Here is a 25,354-nt window from a genome sequence, read left to right on the forward strand (position 1 = left end):
CACGGGTGCTCTGACGGTCATGGTGGGTGCTGCCCTAGTGTGGGCGAGCTGACTCCACTGGAGCAGGGAGTTGGAAGTACAGTTGTGTGTGTGTGTGTGTGTGTGTGTACACACATATGCATGTAATCAGTTACTCTTTGTACACACACACACACACACACACACACACTTGACCCTTGAACAACGCAGGGCTTAGGGGTGCTGATGCTGCCCGCCCCCATGTCAGAGATCCGAGCGTAACATATGGTCGGCTCTCTGTACCTGACGTTCTGCATCCGCAGATTCAACCCCCCTCAGATCACGTGGTCCCGTCCTACACGTCTAGTAAGAGAAACCCACCTATAAGTGGACCTGTGCAGTTGCAATCCATGTTGTTCAAGGGTCAGCTGTACACACGCGCGCGTCTGTGCATACACATGAGAAAATGGCGTGTGTAGTCGGCAGGATCCCTTTGTGTCAGACCTATTTCCACCCACATAGCTGCTGTCTATGCAGGTACTCAACTGAATGGTTAGAGAATTCCCAGAGTTTGCATTTTGCTGTTAAAGTTTTTTTTCTCCCTTTGTATGAATTCCAGTGGCTCTGTATCAGGTCTGCCCATTAGGACTTTGTAATGATGGAAATGTATCTGCACTGTCCAGCATGGTAGCCACTAGCCACATGTGGCTATCGAGCATTTGAAATATGGCAGCGTGACTGAGGATCTAAATTCTTAATAGTATTTTTTTATTATTATTATTTTTTATTAGTTTCTGCTTTATAACAAAGTGAATCAGTCATACATATACATCTGTTCCCACATCCCTTCCCTCATGCATCTCCCTCCCTCCCACCCTCCCCATCCCACCCCCCCAGGCGGTCACAAAGCACCGAGCTGATCTCCCTGTGCTCTGCGGCTGCTTCCCACTATCTATCTACCTTACGTTTGGTAGTGTATATACGTCCATGCCTCTCTTTCGCTTTGTCACAGCTTACCCTTCCCCCTCCCCATATCCTCAAGTCCATTCTCAAGTAGGTCTGTGCCTTTATTCCCGTTTTACCCCTAGGTTCTTCATGACATTTTTTTTTAAATTCCATATACATGTGTTAGCATACGGTATTTGTCTTTCTCTTTCTGACTTACTTCACTCTGTATGACAGACTCTAGGTCTATCCACCTCATTACAAATAGCTCAGTTTCGTTTCTTTTTATGGCTGAGTAATATTCCATTGTATCTATGTGCCACATCTTCTTTATCCATTCATCCGATGATGGACACTTAGGTTGTTTCCAGCTCCGGGCTATTGTAAATAGAGATGCAGTGAACATTTTGGTCCATGACTCTTTTTGAATTATGGTTTTCTCAGGGTATATGCCCAGTAGTTGGATTGCTGGGTCATATGGTAGTTCTATTTTTAGTTTTTTAAGGAACCTCCGTACTGTTCTCCATAGTGGCTGTACCAATTTAATTGGAATCGATTTCAAGGTAATATCCACATGTGGCTAGTGGCCACCATTATTGGGCAGCACAGTTCTACGTAATATCCACCAGCATCTGTCGGCACTTCCTGCACGTGCTAGCTTGAGTTGCTTGCACTCTCGTAGGCCTGACAACAAAGACGGCCTCCGGGGGGGGCACAGGTGAAAACTTGACAACTAACTGAATGCATTTGGTGTTGAAAGTCACTTGTTTCTGTTGAATTTTTGCTATTGTCAGTATATCTTTGCATCTGTCTCTATACTATAAATGTAGCAGATTAAGCAGCTAAAAAGGACATTTTTCTCTTTTATAAATATGAATGGTATTTTTTTAGAACAGAAAAAATAGTGTTGCAGATGCATGATTTTGCAACATGACTGGTGCTTATATTCATTGTTCAGGTGATTTATTTAGTGCATTATTTCTCAAAAGCATTAACAAATTTTGAAACCAGTATTTTCTGGAATGCAGTTGTTTCCTTGACAACCATGGTGTATGTATCAGGATTCCACTTAGCCCTTGCAGATATAAAATATTGCCACTAACATCCTGGTTTCATACAGGTGCACTTGAGTAATTTACTGCAAGACACAAGTGAGCCAGAATTAACTTAGGTTTGTGTTGCTAATTACAAAATTGCAATAAACTAAATGAAAGCCCATGTGGTGAAAACATAACATCTGCTCCCTCTACCTAAAATGTCTCATTAAACGTCACCAGCAGATGTTTTTACATCTCTTCTTCCTAAGTTGGCTATATCGGTTTGTCAAAACGTGTTTTATTTTGCCTTTCGGTAGAAGTTGTCAGATTTGGCTTCCTTTGGAAGTTGCCTCATTTTGAGGAAATTGGTCTTATCTGAAATCTTTTATAGGCTTTCCATGCAGCCATCACCTTCCCAAGTGTTTGCCGCTCGGCTGTCCACAGCACAGAGCACGGTGCTGACCACAGACCGGGTTCAGTGGGTGCTGGGTGGCCACCGTCACCACTTGCCTCGGCCCAGCGGCCTGACTGAGGCAGCTCGGAAGGCCACACCCTTCAGTCACATTTTCTTGGTACCACACAAGTGAATCTTTCTAGTTGTGATTAAAATGTTTAATTCTCTCTCTCATATATGTGGCCTAATCTCCCTTTAAAAAGTCTTTTAAAAAGGGTCTTGCACAGAAAATAAACCCACTGCTCAGAAGATGAACTAGTCTATATAACTAATAATCAGCATCATTTAACTCAGCTTCCTTGTTCCCATTTTAGTGATCGCCATTGATATTGATCCTGTTAAGATCGATCTTGCTCGCAATAATGCAGAAATTTATGGGGTGGCGGACAAGATTGAGTTCATCTGTGGAGATTTCCTGCAGCTGGCTTCTCGTTTAAAGGCTGACGTCGTGTTTCTCAGCCCACCTTGGGGAGGACCAGACTACGCCACCGCCGAGATCTTTGACATCAGCACCATGATGTCCCCTGATGGATATCCTTTGGAAGCCCTTAGAGTTTCCTCAAGCAGTGGTTGTGGAGAGAAAGGGTGTGTGTGTGTGTGCGTGTGTGTGTAAGAAATTAGTGAAGAGGAGAGCTCTTAGCTAATAGCACTTGACAGATTCCAGTTTGTTGTGCATAAAAATTAACTGGTGAGTGATCTCCAGAAGTTACGTTGTATTTATGTAACCGTGAGGTTATGTGTCCATTGGTTGCTCTCCAATTGTACCATGACAAAACAAGAACTAGAAGGCATTAATTGTGTGGGATTATTGTCTGGAAATGGGGGTTTCCTCAAGACCTGTCCCTAGAGTCTGGGTGACTATCCCCTAACTTTTGTTCAGCTCACACTGACTTGAATCCTCTGTGTCTCCAAAGTTTCCCTGTTAACTCTTCCAGGATGCTGAAGCAAACCCTTATTTCATAAAGAATACCATTTGTTATTTGTCCCTTTCTCTATGTCTACTCCCCAGAGGAGTCATGTATGACCCTAACAGGAATTGTGTTTTAAATTGCTAATTAAAATTTAGAAAAATGCAGCGGACAGAGTTACTTGTCTTTACTCTTTACTAGAAAGAGGTGGTATTGTGCTTTCCACTTCTTCCTGTTGTCACAAAACCTAGGAAATGGCCAAAAGAAAGAATGTGTGTCTCTGGCTCTTGGTTTCCTACCACTAGGATAATTGAATAAATAGATTTAACCTCTAATCCCTGACCCATCAGGGACAGTATGCTACTTAATTCCCTTTTAGGTCCCATTAGAGGGTATTGTTACATATCGGAGTACATTTGGGTTATGATGTAGTAAGCGAAGAATATATCTCTGATCAGAAATTAACTACTGTTTTTGTTACTTTTCCTTAACTACTGTCCACCTTTGAAATTTTCAGACTTTCCCAGAAGATCACTAATAATATCATTTATTTTCTTCCAAGAAATGCTAATATCGACCAGGTAAGCCATTACTGAAGAACTTCTATGAGCCTCTCGTGTGACTGTTACAGAGATTGGACCGAAAAAGTTACAGGGTCTTTCTTTACTTGAGAACATGTTTATGAGAAGTCCCTGGCTTTTTGACTGTTATTAGAAACCTGGAAGTGCTTAGCAGTTAAATCCATGCCTGTCCTGGCTTGCATAAACATAAACAGAGGACTCTGGGCTTTTCATTCCGTGTCCTGAAAGGATGAATGTGTTGTGTTTCACATGTGCACGCCTAGCCTAGCCGAGATCTCTTTACTGTAGCCTACCTTGAGAATAGGTTTTAGGTGTTCCTGAAAATGGCAGCCTAGATAGAAATCCACAGACAAATAAGACCTCCCTGTGTCCAGGAACCATAGGACACTTGACTAACATTCAAATGTCCTTGTTGCGTTCTTATCATAAACGTTTATTTTAAACATGTTGGGTTTTTTCCCTAGAATATTAACTGCCTCACAAAGATTTGATGATGTCTTTACTTCATTCTTTTGTTGGTGTTTTTTATAAGCGCTTATTACGTGTCTGCTTTGTGCGAAGCATTCTATTGAAAATCTTTTGTCTTTCATATTTAAATTTTACTCCAGTGTTGCTGGGTGCCGGTTTTTCCTTTCTCTCCCATTTGGTACTTGAGAGCGGACTCTGTCACTGAGCTTTGTTCATCATGCTTTATTCTGGAGACATTATCTCCATTATTTGTTCAACTATGTTCTCACCATCTTTTTTCCTTTTTCGGGACGTCTGTTATGTGGATCTTAGTCTCCCACAACTGTGTTTTCTGGTGTGTTGTCTCCTTTTTCCTTCTGGGAGATTACCTCAGTCTGGTCTTCATTCCTCACATATATAAATTCTCTCTATCCCATCTATTGTGTTTTTTATATTCTTTACACCTAATGTTTCTGCATTGTGTTTTGTTTTCTTCTTTTGCACTTGAATATTTTTATTATTATAAGAAGTTTAAATCATGAATCTTTTTTATCCTTTCTGCATTTGATATAATTTCTAGGCCTGTTTGTTTTTCTTCCATGAAATACTCGTGGTCCTCAGATGTCTTGTTTTACTGGCTATTGGCTATTCTCGAGTAATGCAGAAGGAGAAAGGCCAGGCCAGAATCCAGTGAGTGTCAGACCTCTCTGCCCTTTAGAATCATTGGGCATTTGTAAAAACTGACTCTCCAAGCCCCATCCCAGAAATCGATCTAACCAGTTTCTTAAGCTTCCTGGGTCATTCTGATGTGCAGCCTGGGTTGCGAACTGCTCTCTAAGGCTGTGTGGACCCCAGTGGCCAGCTGCAGGGGTGGCGGTGGGTGAGCTCTGGGGTTGCTAACCCGCCAGCTCAGGACTGCAGTTCCTTTTCGCCAAACACCATCGCAGGACAGCAGCCCCCCTTGGGGAGGGGCTGGGCAAAAGCAGCGATTGAAGGCTGTAGTCCTTCACCACAGAGTGTCCGGCATCAGCCCGAGGATGTCTGGAGAGCAGGGTGGGAGAGGGCAGCTGCCAGGGCTGGGTCCCCACCTGCTTCTCTCAGCTTCTCACGTCAGAGCTTCTCTTCAGCCGCCCTCGCTTTCCAGCTGTAGCTCTGCAGGCGCGGCACAGACGCTGTTTAGCCGAGGCCACGGCGGTGGGCAGGGGGGGGGGAGCGAGAGCAGAATTTCACGTTTCTCGTGTTCCTTCCTCCTGTTTTCAGTTCCCACAGCCACTGTGTCCTGCCCCGGCCAGAGGCACTGCCCTCCATCCTACACAAGGACTCTCTCTCTCTCTCTCTCTCCCTCCCTCCCTCTCTCTCTCTCTCTCCCTCTCTCTCTCTCCCTCTCTCTCTCTCTCTCTCTCTCTCTCTCTCTCCCTCTCTCTCTCTCTCTCTCTCTCTCTCTCTCTCCCTCTCTCTCCCGAGCCACCCCAGCTCTCTCCGTAGGTGTCTTTTGTTTGGTGGTTTCCCTCTGTTGTGTCTCCAGACCTGTCTTACAAGAGTCAGCAGGCACGCTAGTTCAGCATCTTCTCAGGAGAGTGATAACGCAGCCTTCTCCTAAGCAAGGCAGAGATTAAAAGCCCTGGCTTTCTGCTGGATGACTTCAGGAAAGGCCCGGGATGATACGGAAGACAAACCAGACTTTAAAGCTACAGCAGATTTGACTGGAGGAGTCCAGGAGGAGGTGGCCAGAACATCAGGGACGCGGAAGTAGGAGTGTGTGGATGATGTGCCGGTAATGGGCTGGAGAAAGAGACGCTGAGAGTCAGACCCGAGTTTAGCCTCAGCCCTGCCACTTGTTAGTGGTGGTTTTGAAGAACAAATGAAAGAAGGGGTAAAGCATTTTTCACAGTGCGTCTAGCCCATAAACCCTCAAAAAGTCGTGTATCTGTTACTTAGAAGATCCTGTCATAAAGTTATCGTGGAAAGAATGTAAACATTACTAAGATTCTGGAGAGGACCAATAGGTAAACATGTCATGTTTTCTCTAGAGGAGAGAATAGACAGCTTTGATACTTGTAAAGTGGGGGCTTCCCTGGCGGTCCGCTGGTTAGGGCTCTGCGCTTCCAATGCAGGGGGCACAGGTTCAATCCCTGGTCGGGGAGCTAAGATCCCGCAAGCCATGCGGCACGGCCCCCCCAAAAAAATATGTGGGTTTTTTTGTAAAATGACAGGATTTAATTTATAAACACGCATCCCAGATTATAGATTTTTCTTCTCTTCTCTCAGAAACCAGTAATACTTAGTTGTATTGGACATACTCTTATTTTAATGTGTTACTCTTTCCCGTCTTGGGTTCATCTGCTTAGTCTTTGGAACACTGGGTCTCTCTCAGATCTGGCTGCCAATTAAATCACCTGAGTGGCTTTTGTTTTTTTTAATTGTGGTAAAATATACATGACAAAATTTACCATAAATCATGGTGTTAAATACATTCATGTTGTTGTACAGCCATCACCACCGTCCATCTCAGGACCTTTTCATCTTCTGAATCTGCAACTCTGCACCCATTATACACTAACTGCCCCTGAGACCCACCATTCTATTTTGTGTCTATAAATTTGACTTCTCATGTATACCTCATACTTACATAGCTCATGTATGTGGAATCATACAATATTTGTCCTTTTGTGTCTGGCTTACTTCACTTAGTATAATGTCCTTAAGGTTCATCCATGTTCTAACATGTGTCAGAATTTCCTTTACTTTTAAGGCTAAGTAGCATTCTGTTGTATGCGTACACTGCATTTTGTTTATCCATTCATCCGTCCACGGACGTTTAGGGTCCATGGGTCCACCTTTTGACTGTTGTGGATAAGGTGCTGTGAACATGGGTGTACAAATATCTAGTCAAGTCCCTGCTCTCAGTTCACTTGGTTATATATTCAGAAGTGGAATTGCTCGATCACATGGTCATTCTATTTTTAGGTTTTTGAGGAATCACCTTACTGTTCTCCACAGCAGCTGAACGATTTTACATTCCCACCAGCAGTTCCCAAGAGTTCTGATTTCTCCACAATCTCAGTAACATTTGTTATTTTCTGTTTGTTGTTGTTGTTCGATGATAGCCATCCTAATGGGTATGAAACGGTATCTCATTGTGCTTTTGACTTGCATTTTCCTAACGACAAGTGATGTTGACCGTCTTTTCATGTGCGTATCTTCTGAGTATTAATCCATTATCGGATCTGTGCTTTGCCAGTATTTTCTGTCATCCCATGGGTTGCCTCTTTACCTTTTTTTTGGCCACGCCGAGCAGCTTGTGGGATCGTAGTTCCCCGACCTGGGATCGAACCCCGACCCTCGGCAGTGAAAGTGCGGAGTCCCAACCACTGGACCGCCAGGGAACTCCCTCTTTACTCTCTTGATAGTGCTCTCTGCTGCACAAAAGTTTTTAATTTTGATGAAGTTCAGCTTATCTGATTTTTTTGTGTGTTGCCTGTGCTTTTGATGTCATATCCAAGAAATTATTGCCAAATGCAATGTCTTGAAGATTTTCCCCTGTGTTTTCTTCTAAGAGTTTTACAGTCACAGCTGAGTAGCTTTTTTAAACTACTGAGACTCAGGTCTACTGAGAAAGATTGTCTCTAATTTATTTTCTGGGATGAGACCCAAGCATAATTTTTTAAACACCACCCCACGTGATTGTCATGTGCTGCCAGAGTTGAGATTCTCTGGGTTAAGAGAAGAGGAAATAGAATTAACAAGTCTGAGCCCCTGCTCTGTGAGTTAGAGGGGCTGCTCATAGATCTTGCTGCCTGTTGTCTACCGATGAGCCATTGTATCTAAACATTAGGTCTCTCAAATACTTTGTGCTGTTACAAGACATAAGAAAAAGCGCTCTCCCCTTGCTTTTTGCATTTTTATATCAAATTGAATATTAAACCTAATATCTGCTACTCGTGTGACTCAGATCTGCATTCTAGATTCCCAGAGAAGGCTGAGCCCATTCCATAATTCTCTTTTGCTCGTATGTAAATAGTATGCATCAAGAAAAGAAAAAAGTTTTTAAAAAGAAAAAAGATGTCATGCATCATAACTAGTCTCATGAGAGGCTAGATGATCCTTATATTAAACATTAGATGGGCATATTTGGGTACTTGAATGGCAATAGGAAATTCACTATTTTTTGCGAAAGTTCAAGTGAGTACCTTTTTTCTAGTTAAATTAACACTTGCCCAAGGAGAAAGTTAACTTTTTTTCCTTCGTTTTGGTTTACTTCACACACCTGCCAGAATTCCGGTTTGTAGTGCATTCACATTTTCTACCTCTAGAGGGAGTAATGACACTAGAGAATAATAAAAGTCAAAAAGAAAACTTAAGACTTCAAGCACGTTATATTGGTATTGAATTTAGATCAAATTACAGTGGGAAATCATCTTTTCTTTTCATAATAAAATGAAGACAGCCTATCCATATGTAGGATTTTTTAAATGAGAGAAGAGACCGTGCTACAGGATTTAGAAAGAGCAGAGTGGCAGAGAAGTCAGCTTTTTTGTTAAGGAGCGTTTAGCAGATCACAACCTGAACTGACAAACGGGTTGGGTTCTAAACGTTTATGAGTCTCTGCTGTTTGAAACTCAACTGACATGTTTCTCATAGAAATGCCTATAGAGAACAGTTAAGTTCCCATCCAGGGAGATCTGTACTCCGGATAACATTTATATTTAGGGTAGTTAAGCTGACTGTGGACTCAATACAAATATACGTTATCTTATAATCTTTCCATATAAGTAAGAAGTCTCACTGTTTTCTGGATCTAGTAAAATATTTTTCCAGGTCACCTTTTTCCTCGGTCTCTTATTCCCTTCCTCTGTTTGGGGTTTATTCCAGGACATGTGTCCCTTGCTATCCAGACTCTCGCTGTCAAACTCAGGCTCTTCAGAGGCAAGGTATATCTCACTCACTGAAATCACTGTAGATGGAGTGCGGGATTATTGTATATTATCTACTTGGCACCTGTATCTTGCTGTGTTTTCCTTCATTTCTTTCCTTTGACAGCCATAGATTTTCAGCCAGTACTAGCTTTGGGTTTACCATGCTTTCCAAACATGAGAATCTTCCCTTTTAAGTAGTAAATGTATACAGTATGGATAGAGGTTTGAGCAGAGTAGAATGCTTAGTCTCCCCAAAGAAGCCACACGGCAACGATTGTCAGACACCGTGTTTGTATGAAACCCCTGCGGGTGGGACGCGTAACAGGAGGTGTCCTGTCCCTCAGACAGACCTGGGAACAGAGAGAGGAGCGGCCCCTGGTCAGTTTGATATAGTGCCTCCTTATCCTTGTTTTTTTGTTTTTTGTTTGCTTGTTTCATCCTTATCTTTGTTTGATTTCATAACTCTTAAAATGTGATTACTCAGAAAAGTCAGAGCCTTTGTACTTTTCAAGTCAAATTAATTTAAGTTACTTTTCCTTATGACTTGTTCATACCAGTACAGAAAGCAGGGCAACACTGAGCATCATCCCTAAGGATTGTGCTGAGAAAATTAACCAGGGGGCCTTCCGAGCGCTTGTCTAGTAGGCATGCTCCACCCTTCCATGGCTTCCCCGGATAGACTTCATGATAACAGGCCAGACCGCACCTATTTTATTGCCTGATAGAACAGGAAAATATTTACAAATTAACCCAACACTGTAGGTAAAATTTATCCTGCGATTATTTAAGTTGGATCTTTAAGTATAGAAATTGACATTAGATTTAATCAAGAGACATTTCTAGTCGGCAGAATTCTTGAGGCTCCCATCAGAGCCAATACATAGTGTCACAGTCATCGCACTTCTAATGGTTTATTTTGTGAGATAGGGAGGGAGGACTTATTTACAGGGAACATTTCTAAAACTTACCATATAAAAGAATACAGTTATATGCATCTGAATAGTTAAAACTATTTGTAGATATGGAAACTATTAGGTAATTTTGTTATTTGGGGAAACACTTTAAATATAACAAAATTCAGTTCATTAGCATTTTTAGAGTTTGATTTTTGGCCGAATACAATAAAAGTTTACCACTAATTTCTTTGCAAATATTAGTTCTAAGCTATTATAGCAATCTGCTTATTCAATAAGAGGAAAATTGGGGCCTTACTCGTTTCTGAATATTAAGCTTGATAAGAAGTTGTGTCAAATTGCTCTAAATGAAATTTCCATAGTAGAAATCTGGTCTGATGGCAGCACTTTCATGTAGCCAAAACTATATCCATATGGTAAATGTGATAAAATCACCCCAACAGTTGGAGGTCCCTTAAACTCCAGGTGTGGACACCAGAAGCAGGAGAGAACAGAAAGAGGGCTGAGAGCTGGACCGCGCTTCTGGTACACGTAGGAGTAGTAACTCTGAAACTGCTTTCCCTGAAAATGCCCAGCCTTTAAAACTCAGGACACTCATCCTACAGAATTACATTCGTCCTGCAAAGGACTGTCCCCTGCATTTATATACAACATGGTAGCCTTGTCATAGTGGCATACGTACTTAGAGTTTGCAGGGTGCCCCGCACGTTCCACTGGATCCTCATGACAGCTGTGCAGTGAGCAAGTCAGGTCGTCGGCCTGCTCGCACTGATGCGTGAACGAGGGACGTGTAAGCATTTGCTGGTCTTGCTTTCTCCCGGCGGCAGTTAGTGCCTCCCTGTCTCCTGCTGACAGGGTCCTCATTACCCGTCACAGAGTTGGCCACCGTGAGAGCGGGAGCCGTGCACAGAAGTTGAGGTGACAAGAGGAGCGAAGAGAATTCGAATTTTTGCTGGGTCGGTTGTTTCATTCCTGACTGGCGAGCAGGACAGCAGGGGCTAAAACTTCCCTCAGAATGCCAGGCGCTCACTGCTGGGCTTTGTCTGCCATGGGGGTTCTCTTCTCTCTTCCAGCCACTGGCCCCCAGGTTTCTAGACCAGCTCTGTTCCTAGTGAAATTCACTGCTTAATCATATGTTGCGATTCAGGATACAACTGATCAGCTTCTAACGTTGATCAGCCAGCCTTTCCCTTGGAAAGTTTGCCGCTGGACAGTTAGAGCAGTATTATTCATTCTTGGATGGCACATACATTCTATTTCTTGGGGGGGCCTGTGAAGCTGGCCTCCTAAGGCTAATTGAGAAAGTTCAGACGCTTCTGAACCTAAGCTTATATTTCCTTCCCTCCTCCGAGTAAGTTTTTCAATAAAGGATGCCATACACAGGGCTGTACACAAGTCCTGTGCCGTTAACCAGGGGCTTCCTTGTTCTCTAGTCTGTTGTGCTTTAGAGAACTTGTTGAATTTAAGAACAGTCTTCCTGTTTCCAGTACCTGTTCTGGTAACGGGTGAGGGGCAAAGCTGAGTGAACTCTGGTTATTATAGCCTTCTCCTGAGAGGTGCATGTAGGTGAGCTTTGATGACCAGGAGAATTTTTTTGACGTGTCACCAGTGTGCTCCTGTTGACAGTGATGGCTTTTCAAAACCTTATTTGTCTTAATCAACAAATAAATATTTGAAGGAAGAGAGAAACAGAGAGGAAATAATGTCGGTGAGAGCCTGAGGTAGCATTCGAGTTGTATGAAAAACAGCAAAAAATAAAAAATAAGATTTATTCACTTAAGCATAGAAATCTCACTTCTGTTTACCATGTGCAGAGATATGGAACTAATTTCAATAAATATGCATAAGTTTGAGTATTGCCTGGTTTTCCATTGATAAAAAATACTCTCTTTTATTTCCCAGAGAACTGTTCATCAGAAATATTTTTGCCCAACCACTATTTTTGTGAAGTTATTAGTTGCATGTAACAAAAGAAACTTAAGGACAAAAAGGAATTGTGGGTGAGACACTTGTCTGTTGGACATTAGGTTTCTTTTTTTTTTAATTAATTTTTATTGGAGTATAGTTGATTTACAATGTTGTGTTAGTTTCAGGTGTACAGCAAAGTGAATCATATACATATATCCACTCTTTTTTAGATTCTTTTCCCACACAGGTCATGACAGAGTGAGTACTGAGTAGAGTTCCCTGTGCTATACAGTAGTCATTAGGTTTCTAATCAGAGCCAATATTTCAGATGCTTTTTGCTTATGTCACTGTAATTGACAGAGATCTATAGGCCCCATAAAACGTACTCTTCATATTCACTTGGTGTGATTTGCTTCTAAGCAAGATTTTGCATGTTGCAGAAATAATCACTTCTGCAGTGTAGTAATAGGACATTTTTTTCAGTGTTCTAATTGTTCTGTATCTTTCTTATAATAAAGTATTTATTGTATAGTTTTCCATGAGGATCCAGTTTAGGAATTATTTTCTCTCATTCAGTTACCATATATTTTTACTTTAAATCAGTTTGCTTTTTTTAAAAAGTGCAATTTTGAATCTTTATTTAACTCTTAAATCTTCTACACTGTACCTTTTATTTCACTAAAGTTATCACCTGTATTGTGATCTTTACCCATTTCCCTTTTCCCCGTCCCCAAAGAACAGCCTTATTGCCTGACATGAAATCTAGTTGATGAGAGTTCATTCCTTAGTTCTAGTTCCAGCCCAAACAAATTGTGGTTTCTTTTGGTAAATCTAGTGTATTTAAGTACAATACGAAAAATGTAGCATGTCATCCAGAGCTGCTGATTTCCCTCCCTCCTTCCTCTCCCTCTCCCTCTCCCTCTCCCTCTCCCTCTCCTTTCCCCTTTTCTCTCTCTCTCTCTCTCTCTCTCTCTCTCTCAATTTATTAAACTTTAAGAAAGGGGAAAGGAACCAGATGACATTTTGTCAGTTAAACCTGCTAGTGAAAAATAAAGAGAGCTGGAAATTGATGGCATTAAGTTTGCTTGAAACAAAATATTATTTAATGGCTTGAACTACATAATTTTTAGTCTTTCAGCTCTAGAATTCTAACCTTGAAAATATATGTACTTGTGAAAATATTAGAAAAACACAAAAAGGCTAAGGTTAGAAATTATTTTTAATTAGAACACTTAAAGTAACATGTTAAGTTTGTTGTTTTTTTTTTAATTTCTTTCTAAACACTAGACAGGCGTTTTCAATACTTGTTTTCATTGTCCATCATCTGAATCTCCTGGCTAGAATGTAAGATCCAGGAAGGCAACATTCTTCGGGTTTTTTTGTTGTTTTTGTTTTGTTTTGTTTTGCTACACTCCACTGCCTAGAACCAAAACCCTTAAGCTACTTATTCAGTAGTTGTTGAATAAGATATTTTATTTTATATAATAATTTATAAATAACTATTTTATAATAGACCTCAAAAACTCCCACGTGGGCTTCCCTGGTGGCGCAGTGGTTGAGAGTCCGCCTGCCGATGCAGGGGACATGGGTTCGTGCCCCGGTCCGGGAGGATCCCACATGCCGCGGAGAGGCTAGGCCCGTGAGCCATGGCCGCTGAGCCTGCGCGTCCGGAGCCTGTGCTCCGCAACGGGAGAGGCCACAACAGTGAGAGGCCCGCATACCGCAAAAAAAAAAAAAAAAACTCCCACGTAAGACATCTTCATTCCTTTTCCTATCCAAAGCACCCAGGTCCAAGCAACCCTACCTTCTCACAGATTTGTTCTACTGTAATTCTATTTATGGCTTACAGGGTGCTCTTTTTAGAGAGATAGGTAGGATTCCTGTTCTTTAGATTTAGGAAGCCAAGCCTTGTCTTAATGGCTTTCTATATGGATGAGCAAATTATTGGTAGAACTGGTATTTAAATTCGCCTCTGATTGCTTTTCTCTGCTCTCCCTGTCCTAGCAGATTTTTTGCTGCTGTTTCAGCTCTGCTTTGCTTCTCTTCACCCGACCTCTCCTCCTTTCCTTCCTCTTCCTCTCTCCTTCCCTAACCCCAGCCCCAGAGAAAACTTCTGCTTGCCAGCCTCACTTGCTTTAAATAAATCACTATTTAAAGGAATGGGAGAAATACTGCACTTAAGTTATATCTTAACTCATAGAAAAATTACTGTGAAGCAATTATATTTTAAATACTAGTCAAAAGGGCTTTTGTTGGACAAATTCTTCATTTTGCCCTTCGTGGTGACAAATCAGACTGACCTAAAGATACCAAAACAGAAAATAAAACACTTCTTCCTAAGAATTGCTGCTCTAGTTCTCCTTGAATAATTATAGGCCTCATTAGTAAACAGTGGGATGGATGTGTGCTGCTCATCCTTGTAACAGATACTTTGTTTCACTTCTGTCATCTGTTCCTATTGGTTAAAAGCCAGCTGTCTCTTGTGCGTCTCTTTGTGGGCCGGGTTGAAATTGACATTGTTACTGCCTGGGTGGGACAGCCTCTTTTTTTTTTTTTTCTTTTAGTGTGTACTATAGAATGAGCTTTGCTTCTTCCCTATTTCTGTATCTGTGACGTTTTTCTAAGAGGAAGTTGAAATGCTTTTAAAATACATACTCATTGGTGATGTACAATAAATCTTACCTTCCACTGGATGCTGGTGGAGCCTGTGTAATACCTCTGAGATTAGATCTCTCACCTCCAAACCAAACTAGACCGACAACACCTCTCTTTGCAAAATACGCAGCTACAGTTTTGCCCGTTACAGTGACATAATTACAGAGGTGGCGTCTCTGTCGTTGGTGCTGGTCCCTGGTACCTGGCGAGCCCTCCCTCCAGCACCCCATGTCTTCGGTTCTCTGAGTCTCCGGGCCTCCATGCATTCCCTTCCCCTTCAGCCTCACTGCTGCCCTGGCAAACTGGTCTCTGGTGACGTAATCATGGGCAAGGAGGGAGTATATTTGCTAGTAACAGACCTGAGAGGTTGGATGAAGAAATGTTGGACCAGAACAAAACTTGTCTGTCTAAGAACTTCGGGCAAAGCATTGCTAATTTGTAGCATCCTTTTGAGGTTAAGTCTGTGGGGGTGGAGAGGACGGTGCTTTCAGCTTCCAAATAACCGTGTTATTCGCCGTCTACGGTAGACCTCAAAAAGAGTGATGTATTTAACCACAATAAAAACGGGGGAGTGGGAGACTTAGAACTACACACACACAAAAGAGCAACAGGTGGAGGAGGTGATTCAAGCTGGGAGAACAGCACCAGAACCCACCTAGAGAAGTAAAAGGTGTAGGTGGTAGAGGCTGGAGCTCCCATGAAAGTCGGACGGGGTCTGACTTGCTGTCTGATGTATTCCATCTTAATAAATAAACCTGATATTTGGGAACGATATGTTGATTTTCTGTCCCTCTAAGTTCTGTAACTTCTGGCATTGGAGAGGTTAGGTCTTATACAATAACATAGCACTGTGGTCCTACCCGTAATGTCAAAAGTGTCTGAAACAAGTATTTCTGCCACCAAATACTGCATCAATACCCACCTGGAAAGTAACAGTGAACGTTTGAGATGCCTCCTTATTTGAAAGGCTTAAATAAAAAGCCAGAGCTGTATTATTTGATAAAGCATCTAAATGAAAGATTTCTTTTGAAACCATGCTTGTGTATGTGTGACTTTCTTTTGTTCCCTTTTTAGGTGGCATCCTTGGCTGGGCCTGGAGGGCAAGTGGAAATAGAACAAAACTTTCTTAATAATAGATTGAAGACAATCACTGCTTATTTTGGGGGACTGATCCGCAGATCAGCCTCTGAATCATAAATGAGGTGGTATAGAGACCAAAAGATCCTAGCAGTCAGAACACTATTCACTTGGAATTTCTTCTCTGTATTCACTGATACTTTGTACCCATAGTCAAATGGGTATTTGTACCCCAATACACTTTTTCCCCACATTGATGCAGTACCATCCGGAATTTGCTTTTAAACATCCATTTATTTTATAAAGTTAGTGTTTCTTAAGTTTCTATTAAAAAAATGTGAAATACATTTTGTAATATAGAAGTTTATGTTCTTTTTCTATTAAAATGGCAGTGAAAGGAAGAAGAATATGTGTTGCGTAACTATTCATCCAAAAGGTGTGTTCAGTCATTTTTAAAGTAGGTCAAAATTCAGGGACAGGGGACTCTTGCGCCACAGGGGATCTGGGATCTTTATCTTGTAATAATATAGGCATATTAAACATGGTTTTGGCTGGGATAGAGCTGGGGGATTGAAATAAACTGGAAAATTTCCAGTAAGTGTTAGAAAAAAATAACTGTTAAATAAAAAACAACTTTGTTGGAGAATGGAGCAGTGCTAACTTTAGTCTCTTGAAACTGTACAAAGTTTGCCTGATTGCCTTGCAATACCACAGCAGTTGAACTGATCATTAAGGATAAATTAATTTCTTATTTTTTAATTTGCAACATCAAAATCTGTCAATGTTCTAGGTTTTTATACTTTTTCATCAGGTAGGATTAGTGTCTAAACCATAAACTTGTCACCACTTTTCAAATAATGGCAGCATTGGTCATAAACAGCTCTATGCGTGGCCCTTAGCACTAGAATATGCTTACTTAGCCACTTGGGGTGGGAGATGGAAGGGTAAAAGCAGATTTCCAAAGTCCCCAATTATTTTTTAGTTTTTGTCACTTCACCTTTCATGCATATACTTTTTTCCACAATACATTTTCTTGTGTATTGTTAACATTAAAACTAATTTGTCTTCCTGAACATATGTGACCGTGTATACGTAGAACAGGAAGCCTAACCAAGGTTAAAATATTCCTGCCCTCTAATGGCACAGATATAGCTGACTTATAAAATGACTCATTGACAGATTAGTAGTGCTCAAAAGAACTTTATCTACTAAGCAGCCCCCGTGTCCAAATAAAACCTTCCAGAGAAGCCAAATCATGTTCTAGTCCAACTCGGTTTTATTTTCTTGTTAAATTATAAAACTTTTTAAAGACACTTTTATAAAAGTGAATATGTATTCCAACAGTTTAAATACAAAGCGAACACAGCACCCTCACCTTACCATCCGCCCCTGCCTTGAGCCCTTCCTCTCCATCCCTATCTCCCACACTTCCACTCCTTTTCCCAAAGGCAACCGCTGCTGACACTTTGGTGTATATACTTTAAGACACTTCTCTGCAGTATAAGCTTGTGCATACACAGTGGGATGGGGTGGGATTGGATTATATTATTTTGGCATTTGAGGTTTGTTTTTAATTTAATGTCTTACAAATTTTTCCACGTCAATACGTATACATCTTCTAACAACCACATAATATAAATCTATGAGAATTTCCTAACCGTTACCCAACTCTGAACACTTACATTGTTCCCAGTTTTTGCAATTGCAGATAGTACTATGGTGTATATTTTTAAGTAGAGTAGATTCCTAGAAGTGGAATTTTTAAGTCAAAGTTCATGCTTTTTTTTTTCTTTAATGTATCATGTCAGGTTGCCCTCCAAAAATGTATATTCTCACTCGCTATGCATGAAAGGGGCCGGTTTTCCCCACAGCCTCAAAAACATAGCATATTTTTTCACTTCTTACTGTTACCAATCTGAACAAGCAATGAAGTTATTTTAATTTGCATGTCCTCATTACTAGTAAGGTGTGAGCAATTTTTCATATATTACCCAAATTGCACGTGTTAGGCATCTAATGTTGTCACCAAATGAATAGCTAACTGCTACATCATTTTCTATCAAGTGAACTAACGTTTCTCCATTAATTTGTTTTATATCTTTCAATAAAACTTCATCATTTTAATTGTATAAATCTTACATTTTTTTGGCAAGTTTGTTGCTTGATATTTCACACTTTTTGTTTGATTTTGAATGGGGTCTTTTTTGCTGTTACATTTTCTAACAGGTGTATTGTATGTATGTAACAGTGCTTTTAATTTCTTCCTTACATCCAGTCACCTTACAGAGCTCTGTTTAATAGCTCTAATAGCTTTTCAGTTACTTCACTTTGATTTTCTAAATAGGCAGTCGTGACATCTGCGTGAGTCGTTCTCTTTGCCAGTGTGTATACCTCTTAATTCTTATTCTCTTCCTATCGCATCGGTTAGGACGCCAGGAATGTTATGATAATGGCATTTTTTTACTTGCCTTTTATCTTACAATGAAAGGCTAGAAGCATTTCTTTTGAATGTTATTGCAGCTTGCATTAAAATTAAAGATGCTGCTTTTCTTTCCTAGAGTTTTTTGTTCATATTTAATCTAATAAAGTACTTAATTACTTTTGAAATTTCCAGTTATTCAACCATATCTGCATTTTATCTTTAAATCCTGCTCTATCATAATGTATTATGTTAGTTCACTACTGGATTTCACTTGAAGAGTTTACTTTGTTTTGTCTTGTTTTGTTTATGTTTGTTTTTTGTGCACCTTGCTTGGTTTTGGTGTCAGAGTTAGACTATTCTGGCAGAATGCTCTGGAAAGTGTTTTATTTTTGTGTGTGTGCTAAATAACATTAATCTTTTCATTTGGGTTTTTAAAAAATGTCTTGATAAGTTTTTTTTTAATTTATAATTCCCTGGAAAACATCCATTTACCTAGATGTTGGTTTATGGTTTATTGATATAAAGTTAGTACATTTTCTCCTATTTTCTTTCATTCCTTTTTTTTTTTTAATGTTTATTTATTTATTTGGTTGCATCGGGTCTCCGTTGTGGCAGGCGGGCTCCTCAGTTGCGTTGCTTTCATTCTTTAACTTTTCATTTTTTAGTAATTACTGTCATAAAAAGGTTGAAAAACTAGCCCAAAAAATTTTTCATACACTGTTTACTCTTCTTCCCAAATGTGAATATCTTATCTCAGACTCTTCATAAATGGACCCAGACAATTCTGGAGGAAATAGCAGAGGAATCTAAGGCAGCATGAAATGCTCCCCTAGCCCTAGGGGTTAGGTCACATCCTAACCAGCCAGAGGCAAGACTTAAGCCCAGCCAGTGCTTCCCAACCTGCAGACAGTTGTCTGCTACCATGATGATGCTGCATCCGTGTCAGTATGCGCTATTAGTTCTTTATTAACTCAGCTAATTTTTTAAAACAATTTATTTGAAAAGGAATTTCAAATACTGCCATAAACGAAAGATCACTCTGCCTTTATGTATTAATATTTTCAAAGTTCATCCATTTACTTTCTAAATGCTACGTACCTGAGAAACGGTGGAATGGATCGTGAGTGTAAAGACGATAAAGAGGCGTACTGTCCCTCAGGGAGCTGGCGAGTGTGACTTGGCCTGCTTGCTGTGCCATGAAAGGCCGCCCTCTGAACAGCAGGGGGACACACAGGAGTTTTCCAGGTTAACCAGTTGGGACAAGACATTCCAAGAAAGGAAACAGCATCTAGAAGGCACGAAGGCAAAAGAATGACGAGTATGTTTAGGCTTCGGGGAATGTCAGACTCCTGGAGAAGCTGCTGAAGAGTGAGCCAGCGTCCTGTGCCAAGCGAGGGCGCGCCGGCTGCTCCCCGAAAACAGTGCGGGCCTCGTTTCTTAACACGCTGGGTACCAGCCACCGCAGCTTCCGAGCAGTGATGCATGTAAATGGCCTCTCAAGAAGCGCCAGCAGGGCTTCCCTGGTGGCGCAGTGGTTGAGAATCTGCCTGCTAATTCAGGGGACACAGGTTCGAGCCCTGGTCTGGGAGGATCCCACATGCCGTGGAGCAACTAAGCCCCTGAGCCACAACTACTGAGCCTGCACGTCTGGAGCCTGTGCTCCACAACGAGAGAGGCCACGACAGTGAGAGGCCCGCTCACCGCTATGAAGAGTGGCCCCCGCTTGCCCCAACTAGAGAAAGCCCTCGCACAGAAACGAAGACCCAACACAGCCAAAAATAAATAAAATAAATTAATAAACTCCTACCCCCAACATCTTAAAAAAAAAAAAAAAGCGGCAGCAACTGGAATGGTGCATGAAAACAACTAAATTTCTATTGGCGGCAGAGTACAGGCACTGCCGGAAGCGTGCTCTTGTGTGATGTTTGCTGTGCGCGTTCGCAGGCCGCCTGAATGCGCTCCGTGGTCCCGGGGAGGAGGCTTCTCCCACGGTCAGTGATGTGCACCCGGGCCGTGAGTGAGGGCCGCGGGGAGAGGCGGACCTGAAAGGTGTAGGAAGCAGAGCCCGCAGGGCGTCACCGCTCACTCGCTCCTCCCGGTGGGCGCTCAGCTCCTAGAGTCCCTGCAAGACACAACCGTCTTTTTTCTGCACCAGAGAAGTGGGTTAATTCCCAGCTTTGAATGGGGAAGGCGTTCTGTGACCAAGCAAGGTGCCCAGTGGAAATGCTGGAGAATATCGGTGGGAATCATCTAGAGCCACACTGTGGATAGATACATGCTCAGTAGAAATATATGAGCCACAAGTGTAACTGTAAACTTTCTAGCAGCCACGTTTAGAAGAAGAAACAAAAGGAGGGTGGGGTGGATTGGGAGATTGGAGTCGACATACATGCACCACTGTGCGTAAAATAGATAAGTAATGAGAACCTGCTGTAAAGCACAGGGAGTTTTACTCAGTGTCTGTGGTGACCTCAATGGGAAGGAAATCCAGGGAAGAGGGGATATATGTATACGTATAGCTGATTCACTTTGCTTCACAGTAGGAACTGACACAACATTATAAAGCAATTACACACCAGGGCTTCCCCGGTGGCGCGGTGGTTAAGAATCTGCCTGCCAATGCAGGGGACATGGGTTCGAGCCCTGATCCAGGAAGATCCCACATGCCGTGGAGCAACTAAGCCCGTGCGCCACAACTACTGATCCTGCGCTCTAGAGCCCGTGAGCCACAACTACTGAGCCCGCGTGCCACAACTACTGAAGCCCGCACGCCTAGAGCCTGTGCTCCGCAACAAGAGAAGCCACCACGATGAGAAGCCCATGCACCACAATGAAGAGTAGACCCCGCTCGCTGCAACTAGAGAAAGCCCACGCACAGCAACGAAGACCCAACACAGCCAAAAATAAATTAATATTTTTTAAAAAAGCAATTATACTCCAAAAAAAACTAGATTACAAATTCCTCAAAAAACAAAAATAAATAAATAAATAAAATAACATCACAAACAGGTGATGTTAGCTTTAATAGTATGTTTAACTATATTGAAAATATTATATGAACTTGTAAATGATATAAAAAATTAATGAGACAGTTTACCTTTTTTCTTACTAAGTTTTCAACATCCAGTGTGTATTTTAAACTTACAGTACATCTCAGTCTGTACCAGCTACACTTCAAGTATTCAGTAGCCACCTGTGGCTGGTTGCTAGTGGCGCCTGTCTAAACAGTGCAGATCTAGATTTCTGGAGAACAAAAAGAACACTTTTTTTCATTGTGAGGCTTCTGGCCCCTTATAATTAATTCTCAAATGCTTAGGAATTTATAGATTTCATCCTTAGGTGACAGGGAGCCATAGAATTTTAAGCTGGAAAGTGAAATGACTAGACTTGCATTTGTCAGCACAGGACACAACACTGTAAAAGTCTTCCTCCTTCCAACTAGAAACACGGAGATCAGTCTTTTACAGTATTTCAGGTAAGCAAGTACTCAGCAAGTCCTAAATTAACATTGTTCTTGTTTGATTGGCCCAACTGAAGTATATTCAAGATATTTTTAATCCTTTAAATAATTAAGAATTATATAACTGAGATTAAAAATAGTAAATGTATGCACTGAAGGTTTTTGTTGTAACTGTTTCAGCCACTTGTTCCTGAGCCTAGACTGCCTGTGGATCTTGGATGAATTTGAATTCTTTCAGGCCTGATAGCCTCTCCCTGGGAGGTAATGATTCCAAGAGACATGGACCTGCATTCTGGGAAACCCCTTCTAAGGGACAGGAGAACCATTAACTCTGTTTTAAGACATATGCTTTCTTCATTCAAATTCATTTCTTTAAATGATTTTTCTAATAAATAAATAGAAAAAAAAAAGCATCTGCACGTTAATTTACATGAGGAAATGCAAATAGTATGCAAACACAAAAAAACAGATTTATACCCTAATTATCATTTATTAAACAAATAAGAGTACCAGGTACTGCTAGACTTTGGAGCTTCATAGCACCAATTAGTGCAGGCTTAAGATGACAGTTTACAGCTCATCAGTTAGCAGTTTGAAAATAGTAATATCCAATGCTAGGCTGTTAGGATAAAATAGTTCACTCACTCACTGGCTGTTCAACATTAGCGCCTTCTGCAGAAGCAGTGGAATGGAATCTGAGCTCCAATCTGGGTCTTTTAAACCCAGAGCCAACACTCAGTTCCTGAAGTGGAGTCAAGGGTCTCAAGTCAGCACTTGAATTAAAAATCCCTACACAAGTCAGTCCATGATAAGGGCAAGGTGGACTTGGAGTGTTTTAATTTAAGCTCTGCCTTGATATTCCCTAAATTGCCCTGTGAAGTACGGTATCCACGGCTTTGTGTCAATAACCCATGCGCTATCACAGAGGATATTATTAGTGGCTACCAACCTACTGGTCATTCCTAAAGGGTCCTAAATTTCCACGGTTTGTGTTGATGGCCCCTCGGCCCTCTTCTCAGGGTGGGCCCTGCGTAGCCAGAGCTAATCAGTATAGTCCCATCTGCCCCGTCACAGCAACTGGATCAGAAGTGTACACACAATCTAAGTCAGGAACGTAGGGCTTACTGTATATCAGTGAGAAGATGTCAATAAATAAGAAGCTATAGCCCTCAGGGTAGAGCAACCGTCTCACTGCCAAGGCTAAACCACGGCCAAGCATCTCTGGGCCCAGTGGCACCTGAAACCACACATGGCTGATGAGCTCTACATTAGTGCTGAATTCAACTGCATCTGCTTTGTTTTCTTGCAACTGAAAGCATCCTAACACAGAGTGGCCGTCGAGACTTGATCCATAAGACTGCCTGTCGGCAGTGAAGACCAAAAAACAACCAGCTGGGGCGACTTTAACTGCTTCTGCCATCAGATGGAAAGAGGCCAGAAAAACATGATTAAAAAAATAAATGAGAAAATGGAGGGGCCACCAGAGGGGAGGGACTTCTGCCTTCTTCGCCTGACTACTCTTTCTTCAGCGGGATGACTGTTATGCTTTAATGACCTCCCATTCTTCCTCTCTTAGGACGCTCATCCCTCTCCCTTGCCACTGTTTCCCTGTCGCAGAGTACCCGACCCTACTCCCCACATGAAAAAACAAAGAAAGATGGGGTAATTTTAAAATGAAACAGAAGAAAAGGAAGAAAGGGAGAGGAGGTAGTGGAGCGTATGGATAACTGCTCGCTCGTGTACAGAGTGCTTGGTGCTCCATCTGTGTTTCTAAATGTAAAAGTTTGTATGATTTCACCTATGAGAGGTCCCTATAGTAGTCAGATTCATAGAGACAGAGTAGAAGGGTGGGTGCCAGGGGCTGGGAGGGGGCAGGGATGGAGAGTTATTTTTCAGTGGGAATGGAGTTTATGTTGGGGATAATGAGAAAGTTCTAGAGAAGGAGAGTGGTGTTGATTGCACAGCATGTGAATGCACTTAATGCCACTGAACTGTACATTTTTTTAAATGGTGAACTGTATGTATCTTTTAGCACAATACAAAATGCAGAAGTATATATATATATATATATACACACATTGTCACAGGTATGTAGTATTTATTACATAATTATACACCTATAATTTTTTTTTTTTTTTTTTTTTTTTTTTTGCTGTACGCGGGCCTCTCACTGTTGTGGCCTCTCCCGTTGCGGAGCACAGGATCCGGACGCGCAGGCTCAGCGGCCATGGCTCACGGGCCCAGCCGCTCCACGGCATGTGGGATCTTCCCGGACCGGGGCACGAACCCGTGTCCCCTGCATCGGCAGGCGGACTCTCAACCACTGCACCACCAGGGAAGCCCTACAGCTATAATTTTTAATGTGGCCTTACCTGCGTCACTTCCTCATCAAGCCATTTGCCAGCCCAGCCCTGGATCATCGCGGGGAACCGACTAGAGAAAGTGCCTGCCATCAGCATGAGGCATCCTCGGGGTGGGGACACAGTCCCACGGGGCTCACTCCAACTGTGGCCAAACAAAGTAACGCAGGGCTCACAGTGGGCGGAAACCGCTCCAAATTCTCTGTGTGGATGAACTCATCTAACACAACAGCTCTGTGATTTTTGCAAAGCAAGAGAGTGAATTACTGGAAGATTGCAATTCACCAGTTTGAATCAGGTCAGAGGGCTTGGGGCCAGGGCCAGCCCTGGCTGTCTGGTACTTGGCCCTGGTGATTAGGGCAGGTGGAGAGGGGCCCTGACTGTGAGAGGTGGGGTGTAGACTCTGGGTTGGTTGGTCTGCATTGAAAAGCCCCTCCTTGCAAGGTGTTATCTCTAGGAACTGGCTATCTGGGCGGGGCAGACGCTCCAGGGTCAGCAAGGCCCCAGATGTCCAAGCATCCGAATACAGAAATAAATAAAAGATAGGGTTATTACAGATGGGACAACAGGTCAGCAACTTGGCTTAAACTGATTGAAGGAAAAAAGTCTTTGTTTAGTACCTGCAACTCTTCTGTAACTTTATTTTGAAATTTAAAAAAAACAAGAGAGAATGATTTATAGGTGTGCCCACTTTCATTGCACTGGACTTCCGGGGGGCCAGGGGTGTCTTACGCTGCATCCCCCAAGGTGTCCAGGACATTCTAGCCTCTGGCATGTGTTGAACAACAGAGTGTATGTAGTAGTGAGCACACAGAAAGGTCTTGCTGTTTCCCTTTGGGAGGTGACCTCGTCAGATGCTTCTGATGAGAGTTTCAGCAGGGGGTGCTGGGTGACCTCTGGCATGTTCCACGCCCGGGCTCAAGTTCCACCTAGTTTGATGTGTTCTCCACGTGTGACCGACTGAAGCCCCTCCCAGACCCTTAGCAGATGGTTTGCTCTGTGCTGTGTTCCGGAAATGACACTTTTGACCACTTGGAAAGGAGATGGTCAGTTATCAGGAGGCATCTGTATTAGGGTGTTGCTGCCTATTTCCTTGTGACTCTAGGGTCAGGAACTGCCCCCAGATTGCGCTACAGCATCCGTTACTGGTGTAAATCTAGTAACCCACAGCCTTTCCCAATAACTATACCACTTTCATAAATCTAGAGCTGTCCCTATGCCAGACCCAAACTTTTTTTTTTTTTTTTTTTTTCCGGTACGTGCGCCTCTCACTGTTGTGGTCTCTCCCGCTGCGGAGCACACGCTCCGGACG

At 42.1% G+C, this 25,354-nt stretch overlaps 1 protein-coding gene across 2 annotated transcripts in view; it reads left to right on the forward strand.

Moving 5' to 3' along the window:
• Nucleotides 1–17,874, forward strand: part of TGS1 (trimethylguanosine synthase 1) — a 38,403-nt gene extending 20,529 nt beyond the window's left edge. The window contains exons 11-13 of one of the 2 annotated variants that reach the window (XM_081258212.1): nucleotides 2,709–2,925; nucleotides 3,805–3,883; nucleotides 15,798–17,874. In XM_081258212.1, coding sequence (XP_081114338.1) covers nucleotides 2,709–2,925; nucleotides 3,805–3,883; nucleotides 15,798–15,920 — 419 coding nt within the window. In that variant the 3' untranslated portion in view covers nucleotides 15,921–17,874. Of the gene's footprint in view, nucleotides 1–2,708; nucleotides 2,926–3,804; nucleotides 3,884–15,797 lie in introns of those variants that run through there. The other variant, XR_014017732.1, reaches the window with a different exon arrangement.
• The last annotated feature ends 7,480 nt before the right edge of the window (nucleotides 17,875–25,354 follow it).

The sequence above is a fragment of the Mesoplodon bidens genome, assembly GCF_964165515.1.
Source record: "Mesoplodon bidens genome assembly, chromosome: 16".
Classification (NCBI taxonomy): Eukaryota; Metazoa; Chordata; class Mammalia; order Artiodactyla; family Ziphiidae; genus Mesoplodon; species Mesoplodon bidens.